At 40.2% G+C, this 19749-nt stretch overlaps 1 protein-coding gene across 3 annotated transcripts in view; it reads left to right on the top strand.

The window, feature by feature from the left end:
• MAGI2 (membrane associated guanylate kinase, WW and PDZ domain containing 2) overlaps nucleotides 1-19749 on the top strand; it is a 575799-nt gene that overhangs the window by 536450 nt on the left and 19600 nt on the right. For all 3 annotated transcript variants that reach the window (XM_085298788.1, XM_085298783.1, XM_085298773.1), the window contains one exon: nucleotides 15722-15860. In XM_085298788.1, coding sequence (XP_085154914.1) covers nucleotides 15722-15860 — 139 coding nt within the window. The remainder of the gene's footprint in view (nucleotides 1-15721; nucleotides 15861-19749) is intronic.

Genomic DNA, 19749 nt, shown 5'->3' with positions numbered 1-19749 from the left:
GAATACTAGATCTAAAATAGTCCTTAATTCCCCTTCATAACTGATGGAGCTTTCTGCTCCATTTTATGCCAGATCATTCTGGGAACCTGAAAGGTGGAAAACTGCTGAGCTGATGTCGTACCAAATTCACCAGTCTCGCTAGCATGTTGCTTTTCTACCCAAAGGCCCCCTTCTATCTGACTACATAGACACTGCATTATCTCTTAAGGCCTGCCATGTGATTCCCTTAAAAACAATTGTAAAACCTTCTCAGTGTAAATACACTGTTCTTAGTCCTAATACATTTATGTGCACTGAGACTTTTATTTGGGCTTATAGACTCTGGTTCTGCAGAAAGCCCAGACATGCATCCTAATCTGGCTTGAATAATTCTGTCACCAGATATGGGAAAGAAATGTCCACCAAAGTAGACAGAAGTCTACAGCAAAAAGAGGTTCTCCAGATGACTTTTGAACTAGATGATCTCCAGAGATCCCTTCCAACTTCAACCATACTATGATTCTGTGAGATAAGTCTTCTGCTCCTGTGGTTGGTAAACTAAATTAATTTTCACAAAGAGGGAGATATCGTATGAGTTAGGAGTAATGAAGAAGAGTTTCATTACATTTAAGAAAATGACTGTAGGAGAAAAAAAGGCATCCAAAACTTAAAATGTCAGAAAGACTCACCAAGAGGTCTGAATTTATCTCCATCCACCTTTCTTCAGTAAAAGGGAAGAGCAGATATGCAAGGTTCTGTCCACACTTCACGATGGCAAAAAGGAAAGTAAAGGTGAATAGGACCACATTTGTGCTCCATATAAGAGAAGGATGTATTAAAAGAAACACAAGAATTGTTTGGAGTAGTATTAGCATCTTTGGTATCTTATATCCAGAACTGGCCAGAGTTAAGGCACATCAGGACTCCAGTTCCCAAGTAATCCTAACATCAGGAAAAAATTGTGAAACTGGTTGGTAGTAAGACAAATGATGATGAAATTAGAAATAAAACTGCAAGGCTTAGTCTCAGAGTAGGACAAGATTACAGTACACATTATCTTTAATAGTAATATTAAAGAAGTTAGGTCAGTCACCAGAGATGAGAAGCATAACAGTCAAAGTGGAGCACTGTTCCCCCAGCTTTTGAAGATTCAAACTGTAGTGGTAACAATTTTATTTTAAATAAGATGATACTCATAATAACTCATAGTTTTCCTCTTGTCTTATGTTGAGAACAATGATCAGCTGGCTCCTGCCTGGAAGTCTCTACCCCTTCGGGCCTTAGAAATGAGTAACTACTGGCTGCTCTCAGGAGAATTGTTAAGGATTTTCATAGTGTTTACTAGACGTGTGAGATGTGATCAACAGATCTTTTCTTGTCTTGAATGATATCTCTTCCAGGCAGCATGCTTATTGAAACCACCTTCAAAGARCAGAGAGCCTGTAGCTGAGGGCTGCAAAGATACAGAGTATCTTGCACAATTGGGTTTAGGGAATATGAAATTCATGAAGAATGAGGGTGAAATGTGCTTTTTATACACAGTGTACATCTGTGTCATCTTGTCACTTAGTGAGTTACAGCCTTTTTTCCCACTTATTCCATGAAACTCGTACTTCTCATCTTTTAACATTTCTAGTTTCGTTGGCTTGTCAACTCATTTTTCTCGGTCCACATATGTTAGTTAGCTTTATCTCTAGCTTTCTCATATCTCCTAATATTACATTTTCTTCTCATTCTTTTGCAGATTTTTCTTATATATTTGCAAAACAGACTTTGAAATATAAGCAGAATTTTATATCTTTCATTTTGCGTTCCTCTTTTGACTCTTCATTCCTTTTTCCTGTTTTTTGCTTTTCCTGCCGCCTATGCCTCTCTCTCTGTTTCAGTTGTACAGATCTGGCACTAAAACTAGGCACAAAGTACAGGAAGTTTTTACGGTGTTGACAGTGAACATCTGTGCTGCTGTTTCACAGGAATTTTTGTGGCTTTGGTCTCTTCTAACTTGCTGAGTGAGCAGCACAAGGAGACTCTCTTACAATAATGGCCAGGTTCCCTGGATTCTGAAAACTAGCATAACTTCTTATTTCATCCTTTTACATGATAACACAGTTCCCACCAGCCTTCCTCATATTTATGAGGAAGAAACTTCAAGAAGAACAAGAAACTTCACTGTCCTACATCACAGTTATTCCTAGCAAAAAGGGAGAATTAAATATTCAAGAGTCAAGGGCCATAAAGACAATCACACAAGAAGGAGCCTGTCTTATCTGGAAGGAAACATAACTGAGGTTTCAGATCATGGAAAGCATAAACATTATGTATGGAACTGCTGTGAAATATTATACAGCATCCAAAACTGTCATCCCTCTTTTTGTAAGTGTACCGAACGTGAGGTTGGGCAAGTGCTTCTATTTTTTCCGTCTGACAAAATGACTCTTGTTCTTGTTTGTAATGAGGGATAGAGCACCAATGAAACTAAAAACCTGATATTTAAGCTTTCTTTTAAACCATGGGCCAGCTAAATTTAGGTTCCCTCAGAAATCCCTGTGGAAGAGTCTAGAGACCCAGGCTTCTAAACAGTAGAGTGTTGTGTAAAAGTTGACTATTGCTAAGCACATCTCCTAGGAAAAATAGTTAGGATCAAGACTTGCTTTTCAGACTTCTTAAGGAGTAGGCAATATCTAGGCAGCAATCTGTCTGGACTGCATAACCTCCACGTAACAGTGGAGTTTAACAAGGGCTATGCACCTATCTCCCCAGAGATTGGACACTCCTGATCATTCATGGACACCTTGATTCAGGCACCCAGGAATCATCTGAGCAATTCCAGAACAGGTGTGACTGTACCTGGGTAGTGGGGCAGAGCTGAAATGTAGGCAAAGTTTAGAGCAGTTTTAGGTAATTATGCCCCAAAATTGATTTAAAGGGCTTTTATATCATGTAAAGCAGAAGTCTTTTTTCTTCTGTGTTCATCTCGGGTTTTTTCCATTTCAACTTTCTTTGATTGCTTGTTGTGTGAAACCACACATTTAGCTTAGTGTTCTTCTAATCACTTTATCAGTGTATCCATTTTTAGCTGACAAGATTTCTAGGTTTTTAAAAGATCAAAGGCATCTCTTTCCATCAATTAAGGAATCATTCCCAATGTGTGGCTTGAACAAAATACAGCTCCCGCAGACACTTCTTTTCAGCTCATATCATCGTGTGTTATGTATCATCATTCTTTTTAAAAAGTATCATCTTTCATAGATGTTGTCTTATTTCTTAGAAAACAAAATCCAAGCTTAACTGGCTGGGCTACCACATATTCCCATTCCACAGCTGAACTTTAACCAGAAATACTCTCTAGTGAGCACACACAGTTTCTTTAGGCTCACATACAGATACTTTTTCCTAAGCTTTTTGATTCCACACATTACTGCTACATTTGTTTTATCCCTCCAGAAAAACGTCTCTGTATAGTTCTCTCAGCTTTTTGTAGCCCTTTGAGACGAGATAAATGTGAAAAAGCACTGACCATCTACAGGGCTGATTGTTTCCTGTAAGAGATTATCCACTAAAAGCTCAGAAAGGAAGAATGAATAATTTCTTACTCTGCAGTAAGTGAAATTATATAAGAAGATGTTGCCATGATTTGCACTGTCAGCTCACTGATGTGGAGGCCTCTCCTACATCTCTTGTTAATGAAGAACTGTTTGTTGGGGCTGCTCCATCTCCGATTAGCCCCACATTAAAAGTTATTTGCTAGAGCCTCCAATGGAATACACCAGATGTTGGAGTCCATGAGTACATCAGGGAAGAATTAGAGGCTCACTTCATGGTAACTAGAGCAAAAAGTATTAAAAATAGGAGACAAAAGCAGCTGTCACACAGTAGAGACAGCAAGATGACAGATACAGACATTTCTTTATCCAGCCAAGAAAGGTGCAGCAAAGAATGCAAGAGTGGCTTGACCAGCCTTCTTACAAGCATTTGGGACGATCACAGTATCTAAAATAAACACAGGATTGAGCAGTGTAATGCTTAAATTTTGTCGTAGCAAACCTTAGTTTCTGTTTTGAATGCTGATAGAAAGAAAACTGAAGACTTTGAGAAATAGTGCTTACACTGACTTGTGCAGGCCTCAAGTTCTTAAAAAGCAAGGAAGTACTCTGTTCAAATATTGGAGAGAAGAAGATATGGCAGTTGGAAATCCTCTTGCAAGTTTATGCTAGTCACATAGTAAAGTCACAGCAAGTTTATGCTAGTCACAGCAAGCAAGAAGGTGAGAGGAGCAGTGGCAGATCCTAGCAGCAGAGGGCAGCCAGTAAGGAAGGCCATCTCCAGCTGGTGGGCTGAGGGCATAGGAAGTCAACTGATGAGTGCTCACAGATGAAGAGTGCCCAGAGTGAATGTTGCCTTGAGAAGGCTGTCAGAAATCCCATTAAAAAGTCATTAATATTTAGAGAGAAAAAAAGGATGTTATGCCTACACATATGGGACACAAGGATGCTTTGGGAGCGTACAGTGCCTGCTAGCTTCTATTTGGCTGAAAGATGCCAGGTCTTGTGTACCTACCTGAATGACAGATGCCCACAGTGTGATTCTTGTCGGTTAACTAGCCAATCTTTTCTACATAAGTAGCACTTAACTTTTCAGTCCTGCGGCATACCTGGCTTACTTTATGCTATAATATAAATCTTACTTCCACAGTAAACGTTCAGTGAATGTCAACACTGTCATTACAAYGGGACATAAAGACAAAGATATTCTTAGTCCCATCCATTTATTCTGTGATTTGTGATCCATCTCAACAGTACAGAAAGATGTTTAGCTATGCTTTCCCTCCGAATTGCGTGTCCCTTTGGGGTAATCTCATTCACATGCCAATTCCCTACTACATGCATCACTGTCCAACCTCACTTGCCGTGAGACTGAGTGTGATTGATCTGAACTCTGGGAATTCAGGTGGGATACTCAAGCATATTATCTGTATGCCAGCTGATGGTAAGATGAGCTGGCATGCTGGTTTATTGTAATTGGCAGAACTCAAGGAAGATTATATTGACATGTAGACATAATACTGATCAACACTCTTGTGTCTGCACAACAAAGAAATGCAAAATGAGATCCTCAGGGATACTGAATACATTTTGACAGTCAAAAAGCTTAATAAATCAAGAGTGAATTAACTGTAGGTGAATTCAGCATTTCTCTAAAAAGCAAAGTGTATTTTTAGAATTTGTTTGCAGAAAGATAAGRAGAAAGAATACAAAGAATACTGCTCTCAATCATGTAGTTAGCATAATTCTCTCAAAAATGTACTCAATTTGATACATTCAAAGCATCTTTGTAATTCTATGCCTAATAAAAAAAATGCATGTAGCCAGCTATGAAAAAGAACATTGAGTTAATAATCTTACTTAGAATGACTCARTATAAAATTTTACTAATACAATACTTAATTGACAGGCAGGCGCTGTATTCAAAYCACATTCAAACCTGCATTTTTTTGGAAGATCTATAAACTTTTCCAGGTCTACAAAATGAATTAGCTCTAACTTTAAGAAATTAAGAATTGAGAGTATCAGAAACAAATGTAAAACACACCAAATGGTAGCTCTTGTAAGTGAARCACATCATCCAGCAACAGGGATGGCAGAAGTAGCTGCTCTTCTGTTTCTCCCAGAAAGCAGGAATTCCAAGTRGGAATTGAAAGATATCACTTCTGAAGGTAAAAGGATATGAAAATTAGACCCACACCTAAGGAGCACCCAGCCTAGTGCCCTCACTCCAACCAGAATAAGTAGAGGATGCTTAGGAAAGGAGTGTAAATAATAGGACAAGCGTGAAATGATCCTTCACCAGATATAAAAWCATCCAAACCCCTTGCAATTAGCAGTTTACAGATTTTTCTGTGCTGGARTTTTCTTCCAGGCCATTTTACTTAATAGTAAGCATTATTTTTTAATCATTTATTTGAATCATCTTGTGCTTTTGACATCCCCGATATACTGTACAAAATGGATTCCAAGGTTAAAAGCGGCATTATCTGAAAAAAAAAAAAAACTTTTTGTTTACAACTACAATGTAATAATCTCAAGATTGCTTCYTTATTCTCTGTATCATTCCTTGTTTTATTGACCTGTGTTGTATCCACCCAGCAGGTATAACACCTTTTTCCCACTGAAGATTACCAGTCTATATCATCTCTCTTCATAAGGGAGCTGTTCTTTACCTGTGACCGACTTCCTCTGCCCTCTCCAAACCATTTTTTCAATCTGTCACATTCTTTTTGAGATGGAAGCACCAGAAGAAACTGCAGTTTTAAAGATATTAGTGCTTCTGAATGACATAATGATGGTTTCTCCTTTATTCTCTATTCTTTCCCCAATGGTTAATATTCTGTTTCCTTTTTTTAAACGGGGTTACTGTTTTCAGAGCACTAACCACAAGGCCTGTAAGATCTCTTTCTTCAGGGGCAACGGTTGATTTAGAATTATTGTGTATGTAATTTTCCACATATTCTRTACTTAACACACCACCATTGAATTTCACCTGATGTTTTAACACATAGTACTGTGCTATYTTTCTTACAGCTTTTAACATTACATTTAGATTTGACATTCCTGCATAGTGTTGTATTGGCTCTGAATATTATCACCTCARTCTTCAACCTCTTCTTCATACCACTTTCAAATATGCTGAACAAAATAACCAATATGGTAAGGTCTCTTGATTTTGAAACTGACCACTTATTTCAGACTTTTATTTCCTATATTTTAATCATTCATCCAGAAGATACTATTCTTTCTTATCGCACAGCAGAGCCTTTATTGAAGAACTGTGTTAAAAGCTTTCTGAAAATGCCAGTATGCCGACTAGATCCCATTTATCTACATCGTCATTGACAGCTTCAATGACCTGCAGTAGATTTGTGAGGAATGGTTTTCCTCTACAAAAGCTGCACTGACCCTTCCCCAGTATATCATAATTAGCCATACGCCAGCTAATCCTAACGCTTCTTATTGCTTCCATCAGACTGCAAGAATGAACATCAGACTCGCTTGGTTGGTTTCCAGGACCATCCTTAAAGACTGGTGTCACACTTGCCACATTCTATTCCTATTCTACTAAGCAATTTACTGACTTAAAACAGTAGATTACAATCTGTAGCTACTAGTTCAGCAGCTTTATATCCAAATTCCTGTATGGTCATGGATGAATACCATCTGCCTGTGGTGGGTTTTACTATTCATTTCCTCAATTTCTTCTAAAACCTTTTCCACTGACACTTCAGTTGGAGTCAGTTCCTCAGAYTGAGCCCTGTGGTGAGCAGACCTTTTGGAGGAATTTTGTTGCCGTCCTCTTTAGTGAACAGTGATGCAAAGAATTCAGCTGACTTTCTTCTGTGGTCTCCTCTGCCTTACATCCGTTTGAGATCATCAGTTCTCTGTCAGCTCACTGACAGTGTCATGCACTGGTATGATTAGCTCTTACATTTTTTAGCRTTTTTATCCTCAAAATCTCTTTGTGGTTTATTGAAATTCTTGTTCTCTTCCGTTTTCCTGCTTGGAAGCAATCTCCATGAACACTTATGCCTAGGCTTCTATGTAGGATCTCTAAATTCTGCTTATCAGCTCTTAGGTTTACTTCACTTTTGTTCAGTGGGGATTGGCTGAGACCATAGAAAAGACACCAGCAAATTTCTTCTTCCTTTTTAACACTCTTTACTGTATCCCATCCATGAATGTAGTGGTGACAGTGCATGCTATTAGCATTATGCTACACTGAGTCATCCTGGCTGTATTAAAAAAAAAAAAAAAAGTTATGATATATCAATTAACTCCAGTAAGACGACGATTTTTGCTTTTATCTTTGACATGTTTAATTCCCATGTATATGGATTATTTTGCAGCAGTGCTGCTGGAGGCATTGCCTCTTCCATGGTACTGTAAGTCCCGTTTGCAGTTCTGTTAGCTGCCCACCGTTGCCAGCTCCTTTTCTCTCTCATGCACTCCTCATTCTCCTCGGACATCATGCGCACTTTCCAGTTTCCAAGCTTGCTGTCTGTAATAGCACTTTTAATATTTCTCCCTCTCTCTGGAAAAAGCAGAGGAAAAAAAGTTAGACCACCTGCTGAGGAGTGGCCTGAGAGCCATTTCTGCTCTGTGGCAGCTCAGCTCAGTCCGGTTGCTGTGGTCCCTCTTTTCTCCGTCCTGTACCTTCAGCTTTTCAGGCAGCYGGCCAGAGCTTTCTGCAGGCCCGCGGAGGCAGGCATTTCAGGWGATAAGGAGCAGCAGCTGCTCGGTGGCTTTCCTGCTTAAGCAACTGGTTAGCCATAGAAAAAGAGTTTGTGACTGAAAACTTCTGTGGGTGGTTGCTTCGAAAGAGGCATGGAGCACACTACTGTAATTTCCCCCCAAAGAAATACTATGTCTCTTACAGAGAAAGCCATGCTCAGATACCTAAAATACACTTGAGGGAGCCCAGAACTAGAAACACTGCATGGCTTTGCTCAGGCTACACATTGCACCTGGGATTTTGATGCAGTATGAATTCTTGGCTATGAGGAGAGCATAGCAACTATGCAGCCAATGCATAACTCACTCTGGGCAATGATATTAGTGCTTGACAGTACTTGGAAAATTACCAAAATGGATGCTCTGGAGTTGCTATTTTGTTCGATTTCCAAGCTCAGTCTCTCAGCCTTTTGGACTCATTAACAATAATAACAACAACAAATAATATGCAAAAWGTGTTTCAGTTATAAAAATAGAATGCCCATATAAAAAGAAATTAAGTGTAATTAATTTCTTTCCTGAGGTTTAATTACAAAATGCATTAATAAAATGACAGATAGCAATGCCCTCTGCACAAATCATTTGAGGCTGCTTTTATCATTAGAGTTCCTCRTTTAACATAGAATGAAAACATGCATATGCAATTAATTTCATTTGGTGCAAAGTGGTACTGTGTACCTGTTTAGAGACCGTTCCTCGCACACTAACAGAGACGAGTGTACACAATGCTATCATCAATCATTTAAAAGTACATTTTTGACAAGGAAAAAACTCTTCRCTACGTTAAAGCTGTATATATTTCCTTCTGATTTTGTCTGCTTCTGAAATTCTGTTTGTATGTACCGATTRGCATTTTTAACAAGACAGATACTAATTACTACAAAATATGGGCAGAACAAAGAGTCTGCAGCAAAACTCACATGTGCTAGAGGCACTTTATTCTAATGATTCAGGGAAGCTTTACAATTTTCTTTCTAATTAACCTATCAATAGTCATGTCACTTAAACACTCCTTAGGAATATTATCTTCTCATTATTGCCAGAAAACATGCTGCCCAATTTTATAGCTCAGTTGTTCTTACGCATGGATGGAGAATCTGAATTAACTTGAACTGAAACAGACTTTTTTAAGAGACATTTCCCATACACCCAAACTACTTTCATAATTACATTTAAATCATTAATATTCAACTTTAAAAGCGTTAAGGGAAAAAGAAGCATTCAGTGTTTACTTTGCACTTGCACATTTTAAGTATATARCAGAGAAGCTTTCTCTTTATTGAATGCCATCGGGTCAGTAGGAGAAGTGGTGGATTTGGACAGGCATTTATCTCGAACGGCGCTGAAAACGTTGCCAGGGCCACGCTCCGTGGGAAGAAGGGAACACAACGCGAAATTAATGCGGGCAAAAGTTGCCGGCTGCGCAGGCTGCGTCCGTCCCGAATGGACGCGGCAGCCACGCGGGCTTCGCGGAGGGGCCGGCGGGGCGGCGGGGCAGCCAGCTGCAGGGCGCTGCCGCCGCGCGCTCCTGCCCCACCGCGGCCACGAGCCCCGCGGCGGGCTGCCCGCGGCGCAGCTCCGCGGAGGAAGGCTTGTTCTGCAAAGCTGGAGGCAGTCTGGGGCTGTGTCGGGCTRAAATACTGGCTTTCAAGGGTTTCGCTCTCAAGCCTATTCTGCGCTGCTCGTGGATTTAGAGGTTGGCAGTCGGGATGCGCTTGTCCTCGCAGGCTAGCGTGCAAAAATTGCGCCTGCGCGGCGAGGGAGCTGAAGGTGTAATTTTAGGGATGGCTAATTCTCCAGGCACTGGGAATTATTTTTTATGCCAATTTCTTGACCAAAGATGAAATCTACCATTATGAAGTGACAGAGAAACTGAATGCCATGGCAAATGATGTTGCTATATTAATGTACATCTTTTAAAATAGTCTGTTGTTTCATGCAAAAAGCTGTATGTCTTCAGGCAAGGCAGCTTGCTGAAATGCCTCTTAAAAATAATGGTCTGATACTCAAATGGGTCACTTTCCACGAAAGGAGCTAATGCCACAGGATCATACCCAGTAAAAGATTTAGATATCCAAAATGTGATGCTGCAACACCTGTTTGGCAGCTGATGCCTGTTAGATGCAGAAGGAAGATTAAATGTGTCAGAATGACATCCGAGCAGTATGCAAGGAAAACAAAAAAGGCAAYAAGAAAAGGTAACATAAACGCATTAAAATATGGAGAAAACAAAGTATAGGTCCGTCACTTTACTGAGGGTGCTGAGAAAGTTCAGAAAAAAAAATGTATACTTACTATATCAGTCCCACAAAAAGAAATGAGCATAGCTCAGAAAAAGGAGAAAACTACCTCAAAAAGATTTAGATTCAAGTCAGCTGGATCTGCTAATGTTCATGTATGCTCAGTGACCTAGTAAAAGTAATTTCTAGGTGACTAGTAATTATCTCCAAGAACTCATGGAGTACAAGAAAGTTAGTAGCAGACTACAGAAAAGTGAACATATCCCCTATTTTCAAAACAGAATAAAATAGACAAGTTCATTTAACTTTTATTCTCAGAAACGATGTGACTTGTTATCAAAGAAACCCCACCAACACAGAAGCCATGAAAAACATCTTCTCATATCAATCTAATTTTCCTTTTTTATTTCTATATTTGGTTTTTATTTCTTAGTAGAAATAAGGGAAGGAATAGTTATGAGGCACCTTATTTTTTTAACTTTCATAACTATCTTGTATGAAATTCGAGATAGGGAATTTAATGTGGTTACTGAAAATAATCACTCTCAAAGAAGGCTCTGAATGGTTTGCTGTTGAACTGGCATTACAAGTATGAAATTACAGATGTGGTTCTAAGAAGCCTGTGATGAAACCAGCTCAATTCGATAATTTCATTATTAATTGGAGACCTATTGATAAATAATAGAATAAAAATTGTTAACACCAAGGTGCTACTATTCACAGAATACTCAAAAGCACTTTGAGGAACTGACTTAGATTTCAAAATTAACTTTTCATATTGAAGCAATCACCATGGTAAAATCCACTGAAGTGCACTGTGCTAGGTTAAGGGCAGAGAAATCAGCTGTGCAATTTCATGTGGGGAATAATTATCTAGACACTAACATTGAGGGTAAGGAAAGAATGCAGAAGAGAAATACAGAGAAAAATTGATCTGTGAAACAAAACTAAAGGAATGAACTTTTGAACCTGAAAGAGAGCAACGTGGACACAAGATAACAGCAGTCTTGTTTAGAAAAATGGTTAGTAAATGCAATTATAGCAGTCAGTTTTTTTCCGTATGCACTTTGGGAAAGAAGAGTTCATCAGTGTCCAGTGACTGGACAAGAGGGAATGGGCACAAACTGAAATACAGGAAATTCCACTTAAACGTGAGAAGAAATGTGTTTACAGTGAGGGTGGTCRAACACTAGATCAGGTTGTCCGGAAAGGTTGGGGAGGTTCCATCCGTGGAGATGCTCAAAACCCGACTGGACACGGCCCCAAGCAACCGGCTCCAGGCAACCTGACTTGAGCGGGGAGTCGGACTAGAGGACCTCCGGAGGTCCCTGCCAACCTCAACCATTCTGTGATTCCAGCATGATCACAATTTGCAGCAGAAAAATACATAGTATGGCTATGAAATTAAACTAATCTGAGGAGGCTAAGGAATCCCTTTCAATGGATGTTAAACAAGTTTTTATTACAGATGGTCTGGATATAATTGCTCCTGTCACACTGCAAGGAATTGGGTTCTTTCAAGGCCTGTTTCTTCTGTTACCCTTACCTTGTCCTTACCTCTGGCCTCACCTGAGTGTATCTTCTGMACGTGGGCATATCCAGGCTCTTCTTAAACAACCACTGGAGTTAAAAAAGATGGAAATACTTCTAGAGCAAAACCCCAGTGAATGACCTACACTAGCAATGTGTGCAGGAGTGTGTATAAGGTCTGTCTTCCAAGTAAACATGAAGGAAGGTCAAGGGTCTCAAAAGAAAGCTGTGGTTTGTGACAGACCTATTGCTTTCTGAAATAGCTGAGCAGAGAGAGACAGAGAGACAGAGCGAGAGCGAGAGAGTGCTTTAAGCCTGGACCTAGGGAAAGTATATAGCATGATTTCATCCCATATTAAACATCAGAGAATCCACATGATGAGGGGAAGGGAAGGTTAGAAATGCTTAACTGCAGAAAAAGCAAGAATAGGAAGTCATACCTTGTTAGACACAAGGGAAAGCACTCCTTGGTCAAGGTTTCTCTTTTGTACGAATTCCCCAGATAAAAGAGTGCAAGGTCTAATTGATGTTTTTCTCAAAGTAAGAGTGCTTGTAACATTCATCTTCCACAYTGCTTTTCTTAATCTAATCAGAGCTGAGCCTGTGCTGCAAATGCAGTCTAATTCAGTTATACATCAGCCAGCCACAAGACACAAATGCATAGAAAACAGTCAACTCACTGCTCCTGCAACGTTTCTTTTAAAGCCAGTCTCAAACCTTGTAATGTAGACTTTTTGAGAATTTTTCAGAACTTCTCCCTCACTCACTCATATAACCAAGACATTTGGCTTTTGTAAGTTTTCCAAAGTTATTTATGCGTAAGATTTTATATTAAAAAAGGAAATACCAAATCAGCTACATGCTGCCTATAGAGAAAAAAAAAATAATCCACTGAAATACAGAAAAGGTTATTTTAATACAAGAAACTTCCTGCATAATGACCAAGAAGAACAGAAGAAAAGCAGACAGCAAGGGAAAAATGTGACATTAACTTAACCTTTTTACATATTAAACTGTATTAAAATCTCTTTCTATCTTTCTGCTCAGGAGTGCAGAGGATTTTATTTGCAGGATTGTGTGTGCTCTGARCAGCTTTCATCAGTACTCATTTTAAAGACTATTTATCAAGGAGTGTTAAAAACACCTCCTTCTTTTGATCTAATCTGGCACTTCTCTCAAAACATGCTAACAAGATCATTTTATGTACCTTCTATAAAACCTGGTACATCCAGGCAACAYGGCACAAAAAAGAGCTGTCTTTAAGGCTTTGGAATTTTTCAGTATACTTTCATATGTGTTTAGCCTGGCCTGGCAAATTACATTTCAACTCTTCTTCCAGGATTTAATTGCTTTATGACATTTAGAAGCGGTTTTACCCAGATAGGTTGAATTTGTTTTGTATTTTGTCTTAGCAGTAGTCTTGTGGGGAAGGTGCTGTAAATCCATCTTCTGTCTTTGTGCTGCAGAAGTGGTAGAGAGAGTTTCTGCTTTGGCCCTGGTGTTTGCAGGGACCCATTCTGCCAAYGTCTCCAAAGGCTCAGCCATCAGGATAACGCAAACAGCCCCATCCAGCCAARCCCAGGGAGATGTTTGCGTAACCAAAGAGCACCTGCACAGCCTGCCAGTGCAGCCTGTAGGTCATCATTAGAGTCTGAAAGTGCATATTGCACAGTACAGGACAGCTAAATGCATTTCTCTGAGCAGAGAAAAACCTCTCAGAAAGAAATTCGCATTGCAGAAGTACAGCTTTTCTCCTCAAAATAATCACTTTTTTTTTCCTCTACTGCTCAGTGTACAGCATTTATAAAGCTGGGCTGAGAGGTTTTATTCAGATCAATGGCTTTTTAGTTAAGTAAAGTCCTGGAATAGAATGCTTTTAGTATCCTGGGAGAGTACTGAAAATAGGCTGCAACTCCTATTGACAAGGTATGAATTCCTATTGAAAAAACACTGCTTATAATGCTTTTAGTAGCGTTCTTTCCATCTTTGAGCAAAAGTAGAAACTAGATGACTTCTTGACATCCCTTCTAGTTTTCTTTGATGCCATGAGTCTTGTTGACACTTCATACTATGCACATTTATTTAGTAAATACTATATTTCAGACTCAGAAAGGTAGGAAAGCYCTGAAGAAATGCACTTCTAGTTGACAGAAGTACAATAGTTACAAAGAAAACACAAAACGCAAAACATTTCAATGTCCAAGGCTAGCAAAGAGCTGGTTTTGTCAGGTCAGGCTTGCAAGATGAAAAGGAAGTGCCWGTCATCACAGTCTCTTTAAAAGCCTTTCTACGATGGATGCAGTAGTGCTATGTTAAGGTGTTGGCTAAGCACTGATCCTCCCATGGTGAGGTAGCCATAGATGCAGGCCAAGACTGGTGTGATCCTACTGAGCAGATGTGCTCCTCTGGCACGGACAAATGTACTCCCTGAGCCTGCCTCGRTGGGCTCCTCGTGCTTCCCTCGCAGTACTGCTCAGCAGGACCCCACTGGGCTCCTCAGGCTCTCCTCGCAGCCCCGTCACCAGGAAATCAGCCCTGGGTCTGGGCTCCCACTGGGGTTGTCCCCTGATGCACCTTCCTTAGAGGCTTTGCCAGTGCAGCTGCAAAACATTACCTCTGAAGGCTCTTGTATTGCTAGTTCAGTGCTCACCTGTCACTTCACTGTGTTGCTGATTTAACTGCTTTGCCAAACAAGTGGGTGGTAGCAATATTCCAGCATCAAACAAGCTGTACAGCTGTTGYTTCCTACATATTCTCTCTGCCGTGCTGGCCAGCTGCAGTGAAAAGTAATCACTCCCCTCTTCATTGAGAAGGTTACTAGCATCTACAGCCAGCTCTCTCACTAAGACGAAGGTAATAGATGAGCAGAACTGAACCATCAGTGTAGGAGACAAAACTGGGAGGAAAATAAGAATAGAAGGCAAGATACAGACATCAATGCCGCAATTTACAGCTGTAGAAATAGAGGTAGAAAAATAATAATGAATCTAACTTGGACTGGGGAGCCAGCTGGGAGATCAGTGGCAGCAATCTGTAATGAGAGGTCTGGAGAGGAGATCACTCCTCTAACTGGTTGCCTCAGCCTTGGGCTGTGCTTGCTTGGAGAAAGAAATATGTACGGATACATAGCTCAAAAGGTGCTCTCRCAGGAACTCTTAACAAATCTGCTTGATCTGTGCAATGACTGTCATAGCTACTAACATTTCCTTGTTTAATAGTTTTCTTCATAATAGCTCTTAATTTAGTATGACAYGATGCTACCAAGATTTAGATATTGAAATGATGGACCTGGGTAATAATACTATGAACCTCTCTTTTCCATATGAAAACAGCAAATCAAATGCAGCAACAGACTTTTCAGGCCTATGCAATACTGTAAGTTAAAGAGTAGCACAGATAATGTGTTTCCAGTGATTCCAACATATCAAGCAATTCAAAAGACATGAGACAAGTTACAAATGGATTACACTGATTTTAGCAGAAGATTAGCAGTATTTGATGTACCACACTCAGAATCCATTTTGGACGTTATTTAATCTGCCAGTAATATCCCTCAGACAGACAGGAACAAATTTACCTTGATGTGTCTGTCTGTCATTCAAGTCACCTGTGATCCATTGACTATGTCTCTTTCTGAAACAATCATTTTACTGCAATTTTATCTGACTCAATATTCTTCTTACCTGACAGGTAGGAGATCAAATAATTGAAATCAATGGAGAAAGCACAAGGGACATGACACATGCCAGAGCGATAGAGCTAATCAAGTCTGGTGGCAGGAGAGTGCGACTGTTGTTGAAACGTGGAACAGGCCAGGTCCCAGAATATGGTGGGTTTTCATCCTTATATTTTTCCATGTGCATGAACCTATATAAATTAATTATGTTGCTTTTGTGCTAAGTAGCAATTGTAGATTTATATGTTGTAATGTGCTGGGACACATTAAGTATGGACTTAAGTGCTTACCTGATTACAAGTGAACTTATTCACATGCTTAAGTGCTTTCTTGACTCAAGGCCATACATGTGCACATCACTGTCCTCTACTACCCTTCTGACTGAGGCAATGGCTTATAACACGGGCATTGGAGGAAGCACTTTGAACTCTATAGGGGCATCTCTGAGTGTGCTGGGAGTTGCTGATACATTCATAAACTGTGCTGATTTCCATTTATTGGTACTTCTCTGCACATTTTGAATCACAGTAGCTAATCTTGTTGCTATAAAATTCAGTGGCTCAGGACTAAACTCAGAGCATTAACATTAGAGCGTTTCTTTGGCATCTTTGCCATTACGTTATCTCAGACAATTTACACAGATGATAAAGCAGAAGCCAACTCTGAATAAAAAGGAGACCACTCATTCTAGTGAGAAAACATGATCCGCTCATCTTATGTTTTATTTCAAGAGGACTTCTGGGACTTCCAGCATCATTTCCCATGAGCATCAGAAATTGCAGTAGCATATGCAAACACAAAGTAATACTTAGTCTTAAATGTAAGTTCAGCTCTTTATTATCAACATAAATTCATTATCTTTGTTGTAGACAGTAAAGTCAGCACCACTGAAAGTCAGCATTTTTCCAGCTGTGGCTATATGTGATAACTACATCATTTTCTCCTCTAAACTACAACCAATTCTCTGGCTGAGGGAATGCTTGGGATAGTATGTTGGGTTGCTACGAACAGTCAGGCATTTCTGAATAAGGGCAGCAAGGATGGCTTATAGCATGCTCAGTCTTGGTGATTTCAGCTTCTAATGATAATGATAATTTGGTAATTAGACATTTTATAGCAATTTTAACCAACATATAATCCTTTCAAAGAGACCTCCAAGAGACATCCAGATTATCTTCAAAACTTTTGGAGAGAGAGATGCAGCATTTTTCAAGAAAGAATAAGACAAAGACTGATTTAGCAGTAGTAATCTTCCTCAAATAGCAGAACCACAGACAGGCAGTTCTCTAGTACCTCGGAAAACAGTTTAATCTAATGGGCTCATTGGAGACTGCTAAGTGCAGAGGATCAATTCCTGAATCGATCACAATTCTGAGTCATTCAGAATCTGACTTCCTTAAGGTCCGCATTCTGGATGGCACTTAAACCTAGGCTTGCTGGAGATTTCATAAGTAGRCTTCCTTAAAAAATTTTATTTATTCCAGGAGAATAAGAAAATGCAAATAGATATAATAAATGTCCAGTGTAAAAGATGTAAAAAATGTCCAGTGTAAAGAGCATGCATTGTTTTAGGAAAACAAATGTGCACAAACCTTCCCCAGAAGGTTCCCTTCTCCAGAAAACACCTAGGTAGGAAATATAGATGAACTGCTATAAAACCAAGCACAAACAGTTAGCAATAACAGAAAGAAACAAGACTATTTTACAGGACCGTTTAAAACAGTTCTTGGAAAGTTGGCTGGAATTGTTAGAGGAAAGACTATATACAAAAGCAGATTATTGCGATATGAAAGTTGCTATAAAGAAGTGCCATTTAGTCAGATCATTTTCCTAAACATATCCCCAACTTACAGGTCTGTAAAGGAGAACTAAATAACTGCTGGAAACCCATGTTTTCCTACAGAACAGTAGCTAAATAGCAGTAAAATAATTCAGGAATTACTTCATTAGGTACACACAATCTACAAAGAGCGTCACAGCAAAGGACAGCATTCAAATACCTGCTTTTCTTAATATAATTATTACACTATCAGACAAAAGAAGTTAATACTCTATCCAGTCTGTAAGCAGAATGGAAACAAAATAAAGATGCCTGTTGAAATTAGCTGGGTATTAAACTCCTCCCTAGGTAATTTCCCAAAGCAATGAGAAATATTCTAAGAACAAACAGAAGATGCACACAAAAAACAGAAATTAACAAATAGAAATAAGACTGAAGGGCGCTTTTCGAGAAGTCCACAATCTCGGAGATAAATCAGCACGTTGCAAAGAACCCTTGCCAGAATAGCAGTGGAAGAAGCCCCTGGAAAGAATGTCCTCTCCACGTAGTGTAAATGAATCCAGAGAAGATCGTGTCAGTAAGCTCAAGGATGGAGTAGTACTGGGGTCATCTGACAAACTAGTCAATATTTAATACTGCCTTCTTCATCCCACCAGAATTACATGATTGGGATGTAACCAGACTATTGAGAATTTCCTTTATTGGAAAAAAAATCATCCTGTTTTTTGATTTTAGCAAATACATGTCAGAAATATTTCTTGGTCTCATCACAGCATGTCCAGCCCTGTGGATCATCAGTGGCAGGAGACTTAGTTTTATACTGAAATAAAAGATGGGCAGGCTGAGTTGGTCTGTGGATTCCAGCAACAGTGTGGAGCAGGAGCCTGGGAAGAATAGAAAAACAGGAAAGGGTGTCAGGGCTCTTTCTCTGATATTCTCTCCCAGTCTTCAACAAGGGAAAGGTCAGGGACTTCTCAGGACAGCTGTATAACTCTGTGTTTAAAGACCTTTTGGACAGCAGTAGCATTCAGAGTCACAGCATTAAGGAAAATGAGGCTTAAACCAAGGGGCCAAACAAGGACTAGGTTACTGTGTTCTAGTCATCAACGTTTTGAATTTCCTTATGCAATGCAATCAATTTTATTTTAATTCCAGCCCTTAATTGCAGAGGCATTATTCTGTTAGTGCAAACCATGTCAGTATATCATTAAGTACAAGAGATATCAACATTCAAATGATTAAGTGATTGACACTAATAAAATCGTTTTTTAATTAATGAAATATCATCAATTATAAGAAAGAAAAGAATATGYATCAAAAAAAAAAGGAAGTACTCTGTGAGAAACTTAAAGCAGGCTCCTGAGAAGCTGTAAATCTACTGAACATGTGATGTCAGCTTGTGCCGAGTGCAAATCGGTCTCTGAGTACGTCTCAGCCAGTTCTGGCTGAGCTGAGCCACTATTTAAACCGAGGGGAAGGAAAAAAAAGGTGTGATGCAAATACATCATTTACCTCAACTCCAGCTGCTGCATTCACTTGAAAACAATTTCTACCACACTCCAGAGAGAAAAATCCCCGTGCAGGCAGAAAYCCCAAGGTAACGTGTGCTGCTCTATCAGAGTATCTGTGAAGGGGCGAGGACATGATTAGTGCTCGAAATCTGCAGCTGCTTTCACGGCAGGGTACATTGAAAGAAGCTTAGAAAGCAGATGTTTTATCACCCGGACTGAGCCCGCTGGCTGGGGATAGGGCCGCCGGAGGAGCTGCCCTTCCCCAGCTCGGCTGAGGCCCGGAGAGCATCAGCAGCGTGTTGGCCAGCAGGGCTCTCCAACGCGTCCTGTCCGCAGCGAGAGCCTTGTTTCACTGTGCAAGAAAGCTGGAAGTGCTGCCGCGGCTCCAGGTCCTCGGTGCCCGGGGGACTCCTGCCGGAGGGCCGAGAGCGCGCGCGCCTCGCGAGGTGCGAAAGCAGCAGCCACCGCTGCGGCACCGCGCGCGCCGCGGCCCTCCGTTCGGGGCAGTTCCGCTAAAATCGCAGACCAAGACTTTTCTTAAAACGGCTGCCCGATCCCGTATTTATACACGTGTCTAAGAGGCTGTTGACCCCAGCAGGAGCTGCTGGGCGCACARCGCTTCTCAAAATCGGCCTGCTTGCACGGTGGGAGCCTAATTATAGACTCGCGTATTTGTCRGGCCCTCGCCGTAGCTGTACAAACGCGTCTATATTGTGCAGCCAAGCTCTGGGATAAAGAGGCATCCCTACAG

The sequence above is a fragment of the Rhea americana genome, unplaced genomic scaffold (genome assembly GCF_003343005.1).
Source record: "Rhea americana isolate MKP2758 unplaced genomic scaffold, rheAme1 scaffold_1, whole genome shotgun sequence".
Lineage (NCBI taxonomy): Eukaryota > Metazoa > Chordata > Aves > Rheiformes > Rheidae > Rhea > Rhea americana.
This window is presented reverse-complemented; position numbering and strand designations above follow the sequence as displayed.